Raw genomic sequence first — 8,562 nt, 5'->3', positions numbered from 1 at the left:
CCAGCATCCCCGGATCAGTACCGGCGTTCTGGTACCGGCGGGGTGTAGGGAAGACAGCATGGACGTCAGGACTGACTGTCCATGCTGTTCATCCAGATGTGCAGCCACAGCTGCATGAAGAAAAAGCTTCAGGGGCTCTTCTAGCCCCCACTCCAACAGGTGCACCCGACTCCGGCCGGGCACCAAACTAAACTGAGGTGCCTTGGCCTGGGGGCGGGGTATAGGAGGGGGACCTAGTGCATCCTGGGAGGCTGAAAGCTTAACTCTTTGGTGCCCTGCGACTGACGTCACACCTATACCCCAAGGTATCCTGTGGATACCCTATGGACCCTGAAGTAGAAATAAAGAGTAGAAGTCACAAGGGAGTGTTGTGACCATATAAAAGCAAAAGACTGCAGACCAATTCAGTGTTGAGAACCCAGAAAGCCAAAGTAATGTCAGGTACACACTGAGCGATGTGTACTGGTACAATATGCTGGCCCGATGGGATGACCTATCGTAACTCTGGTACACATTAGAACGAGGTAACGAATGACTGAACGATCCCTCTTTCTGTCCTTCATTACCTGCAATGGGGCCGCATGCGATATCGCCTGGTTGGACATGTAGCACAGCAGACCGGACAATACCACATGCGGCCGTAGGCGTGCGCCTATTGGTTGTACACACTGAGCCATTTTTGTAAGTATTATAACCCTAACTCTCCCCCTGACCCGAATACTTACCTCTGCAATCTGTCATTAATATGGGATGTAGTCAGCTTTCCTACAGTCAGGATGCTGGCAGTCACAATACTAACTGGTTTGTGTGTATATATATTCTTTCATTGCTAATCAATCTCCCATGAATAATACACCCAAAGACAACAAGTAGCTGCTGCCAGCAGAAACAGATAAACTATTTATTCAAATACAATTTAACACTCTGCTCCAAAGAAATAAAAAGAGGCTTCAATTCCTAAAAGGATTTAAAATAGCTAACAAATAGTGACTGTAGTTTCAGCATCTGCCAATTGTGTGACAATAAGGACTACCCACAACGTTCCTGCTTCCTCACTGCGCCATTGTGCAGCATCATGATTGGGAAAAGAAACCTTTGTGACCTTTTTGCTCTAGGTCCAGCGGGTGAAGGGTTATCTGCGGCTCATGTAGGAAGCCAGCAGGAAGAGCCCCGCCAGCGTAACTCCAGTGAACAGCAACATCCCAAAGAGTTCTTGGCTCTTCCTTGTATTGGCAGCAGCATCGTTTCCATATAGACTGACAAAAGCTTTCTGCGGGAGAAGAGAAAGGAGGTTAATTACAATAATGTCTGATGCCCAAGCTGCCTTCAGATGGGAGTAGTCACAAATACTTTACAGACAGACATCTAGCCTGGGGAGCATTTTGCAGATATAGCCATTATGCAGACAATCCTACAGTACATTACAAATTAGGTAATCGCCTTCGCTCCCTTGGCTGGAATGTTGCTAGGATTACTATAAACTGTGTACTGATGTCCTCCAACAAATATTTGCTGAAGAATGAACTAACAGGAGTCCCAGGTTAGGCAGGGACATTATATCCCATGGACATCCTCAGGAGTGTCAGCAGTGGGAGGGAATAGAAGACAATGACATTCCTCACATTGTTCTCTGACTGTTCACTTCCACTGAGGACTCTGCCCTAGCAACAGATTATCTCACAGACTATGGGCCAAATCAATTATTTGCTATTATCGCACCCATACACCTAAAGAACACCAGCCTCTCCTCAATACAATTTATATTGTTAATAAATGGCCACCTTCTAAAGCACTGTGGCTTGAACAGTTCAATTCATCAGGATCCTAATACTTGTTGTGAGCGGGGAACTCTGCCCATGAGTGTGATGTGGGAGGAGGTACAGATTTGACAACAGGTCCCCGATTAGCTGAGTGCTGGGACAATCTAATCAAGAGCTGGTTAGCAAACCTGCTCATGCGTCCAAAGGAGGGGACAACCATTCCCATGCTTGCACAATTCTGCTACAACTTTGGAGTGGATGTTACCGTAATGGTTTATTTCTTGTTTTTCCAGTGCAGCAACACATAAAATGTATACACAGATATTTAAAGAGGAATTGTCATTTTCACACAGTCAATACCTCTATATACTAGCTGTGAATTCAGTAACTACATCATGAAGCATAGGCAGGCAGGGGAGGGAATTTTAGGCTCCCAGTCCCCCCTCCAGCCATTACGTTGACGATTACACATCGTCATGTTCTAGCCCATGCACCGCATTTGTTTTTGCCAATATGTATGGCCTTTCTTCATGTGATCACATCCTCAGGCGGATTCTCTATATTAACACAATGCCATATTATATGAACTAAACTGCTCTCCATTCTCCCTTCTCAGACACCACGTATTAACAAAAAAAGCAGTGAGCTAGCTGACTCATCTGTAGGCAATACATACTGGTTAGTACTCACTAAGATTGAGATTTCTCCATGACTCAGAATGCACACACGCTTAATCACATGTATATTTTCCTATGTATCGTATAATCCACAAGTAACATGGATATGTAAAAAAAATAAAAATACTGTAAAATGTAGCTTTATATTTTAGTAATGGCTCTACTGTGTGTGTGCGCGTGTATATATATATATATATATATATATATATATACACATACACACACACACACACACACACACATACACACACAAACTAGTACACATACTTACAGATGATGAGCACTAATGTCACTTGTCTTATAGTGAAAGTGTTTAATAATGGAATCCATAACCATGAGTGACAGTAAGACAATACATGCACCCTCGGGACATTATATGGGCATGGGATTCCTCACTAACTTAATTTTGTTACATTGTACAGCAGCAATGACATTATTCCCATTGTAAACTGTATTACATTATGTATTTGTCTGATGAAAATATTTAGAGATGAATTTATAATTAAATTGTTTATTACTAGACATTATCTATTTGCTACGAAGATATTGTAAGTCTGCTTGCAGAGCTCCCAATCACTAGACTCACTGTCTACCTCCTCCCTTAGTCACTTGTCAATCTTATTTATGTGTCATAATCTCAAGACAATCACTAAGGAGGGTGGGGCCTCTTGGTAACTTGTAGATATTACATTGCTGGGGTGGGGCAATAAATGATTGGGGTCCGATAAATGAAACATATGAGCAGGCACTGTGGCGACAGACACGATTATGCAAGCATACCCATAGTTAGCATAGAGGGGTAACATAAACCTATATCTATTTACATTCTCCTGTGAGAGGCTCAATTAAACCAACACATTTTCGAGTTTACAGCGCCTTTAAGTGTACAATTATCCTAACAATATAGGCCGTTATCTGTGATGTTCGTATTCTTGGAATAATATTTGATGCTAATCCTCATAATTGTTCTGTAAGTTGAACATAATTTTTTTTTTTATATAAAGCTAATTTATAAAATGCATGACGTTGCGAGGTGTCCGATCCATTAAATAGTAAAAAAGTGTGTGCTAAAAGGGGTTGTACACTATCAAATAATACTGGTGTGTATATGCCGGCCTTTTCTCCTTGCAATGCTTTTTCTCTCAAGCTTCCGCAGATACTTTTCAGCCATATATTTATACAGTAATGAAACAGCCATCATACGTACAGCAGCTATGTGGCTAGATAGGGGGTTGACCCTTAACCACTACACACCCTATAACGGCGGTAGTTTCACCACTGCCTGTGTTCATTTGGAATCACAGAACAAACATATAAATATACAGCTGAAAAACTCACAAAAGGGGAAAAGTTAAATATATAAAAGTTAAATCTATAATAAAAGTTATAGGCCATCATATACAGGTCTATAAATTAAAGCCACCTGTAGGCTGAACAAGCTATGCAATGACCACAGGGTCCCCTTAAACAATAATAATATATGAAAACAAAATTACAAACCAGAATAAATATAAAACAGTTGTTCTCTTACATACACACATTTCCTGTTCCAGGCACCATTTACTGTATGCACTCTTACACACATACCCCTGTATTTCCCACTCTCCATGCTTACTGCAAGCCAACTACCCTAAATCCTCACCCAGCCTCCATTTGCTTGTATCCAGGGCTCTAACGAGATGTCCAAATACGTAGTCATCCATTGGATAATCCTAGGTAGCAGCTCTTCCATTTCCCTGTTTGCACTCTCAACACAGAGAGCCCCCCCAAAAGAGAAGAAGGCCACAATGCGCCCCCAGTTTGTGCCATCCCTGAACAGCTCATGCACCACTTGTTCAAAACTCTGATATGCAGTGTCTGGTGTAATGTGCAGCTGGCAGGTGAGGTCCATAAATGCCCGGCGATACCTCAACTCAAATTCCTCAGATGCTTCAAGCAGTGCCTTCTGTACATCTTCCTCTACATTGCTTGCCACGTGTCCTCCATCATGGCGACTAACATCACCTATGGGAGAGGCCCCATTAGCCAAAAACTCAGCCTGAGGCTCAGTGCAGCAACTTGGGTTAAATCCTCTCAAGGAGAGTTTTTTGCATACAAAGGTCTGTACAAGATGCTTATTGCCCATTTCCATCCTCAGGATTGAGAATATATCATGTCCCAGGACTGAGAGGCAGCAGCCAGACAGAGCAGCATATGGAAAGTTGAGTTATGTTAGGCAAGATCAGATACAAGGACAGGATGAGTGCCAGCCTTGATGTCAGTTTATCATGAGGAGTTGATGACTGATGGCACAGTGGAGATCTTCTGCAAAGAGAAACAGATAAATAGGAACATGGGTCACAAGTGGAAGAATGTGGAAAATGCCCATGTACTTTAGTGTGCAATCTTTCTAAAATACAGAAGCATAAGGCTTATATCATACCTATAATACCAAGGCTGGCAGCCATTACTCAAATGTAAAGTTGGGCTAAATTCTCAAACTAAAAGACAACTTTAAATTCTACACAGTACATTTCTTTCTATTGATGCATGTAAAAGAGTAAATATACCCTGATTAACATCAGTTCTACACTCTCAGCCTTTGCTGATGGGAGCTGCCATAATGAGTTGTGTCACATTGGGTGGTTATACGGTGCTGTACATACTGACAGCAAGGAAAACCCTGCATCTCTTCGCAAGTAATCAAGTGCAACGGTCAACAGGTGTCTATTGCTGTTATATAATTTTAATAATGCATGAATACAATAGCAATATACCTATCAGTGTTCATTCTAGCACCCTGTACCTGTCACAACCCCTGCTGTCTCTCTTTCCTGCCTGGGGTGTCGCTCCAGAGCAGGGGTTGTGACAGGTGCAGGGTGCTAGAATGAACATTAATAGGTATATTGCTATTGTATTCATACATTATTAACATGATAGCACCAGAGCAGAGAGCGACACCCCAGGCAGGAAAGAGGAACTGCATGAGTAGTGACAGGTGCAGGGTGCTAGAATGAACACTACAGTATGACAGTGAAAATACAACAGACTTGTGTATCTGTACAAAGCTTTCAACTATAAACAAACAGTTACCTGTGCACAATGCAGGCAGCCATACTGTGATCTGTACCATTATGCAGCCTATCGTGCTAGCTAGGAACAAGTGACAGTACTCAGGCACTGATTGGTTGGCATTTCATGAAGCTAGATTTGTACTCATGAGGTATATGGTTCCTAGTAGTGACTTGGTAGGATGCAATATCATGGATATTAGCCCACCCTATAAAATAGTTACCTTTCCTATTAAAATGACAAGTACACTTTAAAGATGATGTGATATATTTTGTAATATACTTATAAGTAATACATGTTTTGTTGTCATACTATATGTGGGTGTGAAATTGCCGTCTGTATTGTGCCAACACAGTTGTAATATTAAAGCACTTTATCCGTGTCGGCATTATAACTTTAAACATGATGCTAACTTAATGTCTGATCAACAAACTGACTACTTCCTATTTATAATACACAAATGACAATATTACGTATATTTGGAAACATGGGTAAAAAATAAACAGGCATAACTGTTGATGTCTGGAATATTTAAAGCAAGGTTCTTTGTAGTTCATCACTGGCATTAAATGGTCAAAAAAATCTATATCACTTAACCTAGATGGTGCATCGTTCCACATACTATCCACAAGAAGAAGAGTGACCTGCTTTACAGATGTACACACACTCTACATACATAAATACTTTTCAATAATAAAAGTACCAAAGTAGTCACACACCATGACTTACCGTGCATCTCTCTATAAGAGATGAAATGTATAGCCAACTTGTGTTTATGGATACTACAATCTCGAAATCTTTATCAAGATCACATAAATACCAAAGTACTTGGATTGCACAAGACCTGTGTCACATAATTTCCTTAAGCTCATACACAAGCCACAAGCAGAACAAATATGAATTACCCATGGAGATGCCTCTATTAACCTAGGATCTGCCATAGTGCTCCAGTTCAGCTTTTTAAACACTCTCATAACAATAGATTTTACATGAGGGATCTGCTGACATAAGACGATGGATGACCTCCTCTCTCTCAGTACATATAATATCCATGCACTATACACTCACATGACACATCAGCCTTACGCCTCATGTGGAACCATGGGTTCCAGTAAGCCCTGTTAGCCGTTCTGGGACTTGTAGTACCACAGTTGCTACCTAAGCTAATGTGTAGACGATTCGATATGTGACAGTTAGACATGATATACTGTGCACTACACTAGATACTCATACAGTATAAAGGCATCTATGTAGAGTAGGTACACACATGATGAATTTATCTGCACATTATGAACACTACCATTAGCATTGTATAATATGATATATCATGTAATAAGTGGACATGATTTGTATCTTCTACATATAGCACAGGCAGGGTACGGGGGAGTGATAGGCAGATGCCCACCCTGGGGATACACACAGACAAATGAGGAGCCGTCTGGGATACTTACACTAGAGGGGCATCTGCTGGGGTCGCTGTCTTTCACCGCGGACGGGGAGAGCCCCCTCGCTGCCCCCCGACACTCTCCTCTGGTCCCCCCGCAGCAGGTCCACCTCTTCCTTTCTGACACCGACCCGGCCAATCCGGCAGCTGGGCGGCGAGAGGGACCGTTGCCCTGGCAGCGCCCCAGAACCTGCGCACGTAACGGAGCGTCGGTTCCTGTGCAGCGAACTACATTTCCCAGTAAGCTTTGCGGTCTGTCGTGCACGTTCTAAAGTAGACGAGACCGAAGTGACCAATCACTTAAGAGATAAGTTACTTGCTCATTCGCGGCGGCGGCGGCCTTTTTTTCAGTCGACATCGGTGAAACATTGAGTCGATCCTACTCAGCAAACAAAATAGCAAGAATGGTAGCGGTTTTGAAGACAATATCGATCTAGTAGTATAGAAAGAGCTGAGACATTTTGTGTTATTTATTGCATTGCTAACTATAGAGCACAATTAGTAAGTTGTGGCTTGACATCCAGTGGTTCAGCATCGATGGTGGTGCTATCCGTACTTTCCATCGCTGGCAGTTAACCATTTAAGGAATACCATTGATGATGTGAGCCATCAATGGCCGTCACTATTGGAGACACATGTTAGTGATGGGCCAATCAGAGAAGGAGAGTGGGGCTTAGCAATGTGTGAAGGGGAAAAGAAAACCCATCTAACGTCACAATCAAACTTCTGCCATCGATGGAAGAGAAACATCGGATCTTCATTGGTGCATTGACTATAGGTAACATGCCATGGCCATGCATGCATATATTAGCTTGAAGGTGTGTGTGCTTCAACATGATGGCTGCTGTCTGTAAATGTGCAGCTCATTGAAGATAGTTTCTACGACGTATTTCAAATACATTGTAATAATTTAATATGATTATTAAAAAGCAAAGCTTTTTGGAGTTTAGCCCCAGAATTTTAAACCATCTTCAGATGGTGTAAACTACTGTTTGGCTATGGGGTCTCCAGGGAAAGGAGAGAGATCTTTCGATCTCTCTCTCGTAGCCCCTGGGCGGCCCTGGAAGCTGACGCTGTGCGAATGCGCAGTGTTAGCTTCCCCTGGAGAAAAAGACTTCTCCTAAATGCCGGGGATATAACTAGCGGGGACAGCGGTTACCGCAACAGCTGTCCCTGCGAGTTCCCAGTAGTACATAGCTGGGATATTTTTATTAAAAATGAAAATATCCCCAGTGAGTTGGACCGTTAATAATCGCGGCAGTACTGCGATTATTAATACATAGACACCTTAGTACATGAAAAGTGATGTAGCATTTACCTTTCTCTTTCTACTTCAGGGTCCATAGGGGGTCCACAGGGTTGACCTTGGGGTATAGCTGGATCTGGATCCATGGGCACCACGCAGTTAAAGCTTTGCTGCTCCCAGGATGCACTTGGGTCCGTCCTCCTCTATACCCCGCCCCGGCCAGTTTTAGTTGGTGCCCGGCCGGAGTCGGGTCACCCTGCGCAGTGGGGCTGCATAAGCAGCCCCTAAGCTTTATTCTTTATTTTTAAAAAAAAAAAAAAAAAGAAGAAGATTTTATTATTTTATTTTTACTGTCTTCAGAGCGGCAGCATCAGACTGTCCATC

At 42.5% G+C, this 8,562-nt stretch overlaps 1 protein-coding gene across 1 annotated transcript; it reads right to left on the bottom strand.

Annotated features, from left to right (window-relative positions):
- Nucleotides 1-870: 870 nt before the first annotated feature.
- On the bottom strand, nt 871-7,027 carry BCL2L1 (BCL2 like 1). The gene is made up of 3 exons (XM_088467153.1): nt 6,940-7,027; nt 4,080-4,741; nt 871-1,270 (listed from the first exon to the last, which is right to left on the bottom strand). The coding sequence occupies exons 2-3, from the start codon at nt 4,566-4,568 to the stop codon at nt 1,133-1,135; spliced, it is 627 nt and encodes a 208-aa protein (XP_088323279.1). The 5' UTR covers nt 4,569-4,741; nt 6,940-7,027; the 3' UTR covers nt 871-1,132.
- Between the last annotated feature and the right edge of the window lie 1,535 nt (nt 7,028-8,562).

The sequence above is a fragment of the Taudactylus pleione genome, unplaced genomic scaffold, assembly GCF_031769625.1.
Source record: "Taudactylus pleione unplaced genomic scaffold, aTauple2 ptg000069l, whole genome shotgun sequence".
Lineage (NCBI taxonomy): Eukaryota > Metazoa > Chordata > Amphibia > Anura > Myobatrachidae > Taudactylus > Taudactylus pleione.
This window is presented reverse-complemented; position numbering and strand designations above follow the sequence as displayed.

What these genes read in the sequence shown, in the direction of transcription:
- BCL2L1 (XM_088467153.1), bottom strand. Translation starts at nt 4,568, where the DNA reads ATGGAAATGGGCAATAAGCATCTTGTACAGACCTTTGTATGCAAAAAA. An exon ending in TACAAGCAAATGGAGGCTGG is followed by an intron (nt 1,271 to 4,079) that starts GTGAGGATTTAG and finishes CTTCTCCCGCAG; the next exon opens with AAAGCTTTTGTCAGTCTATA.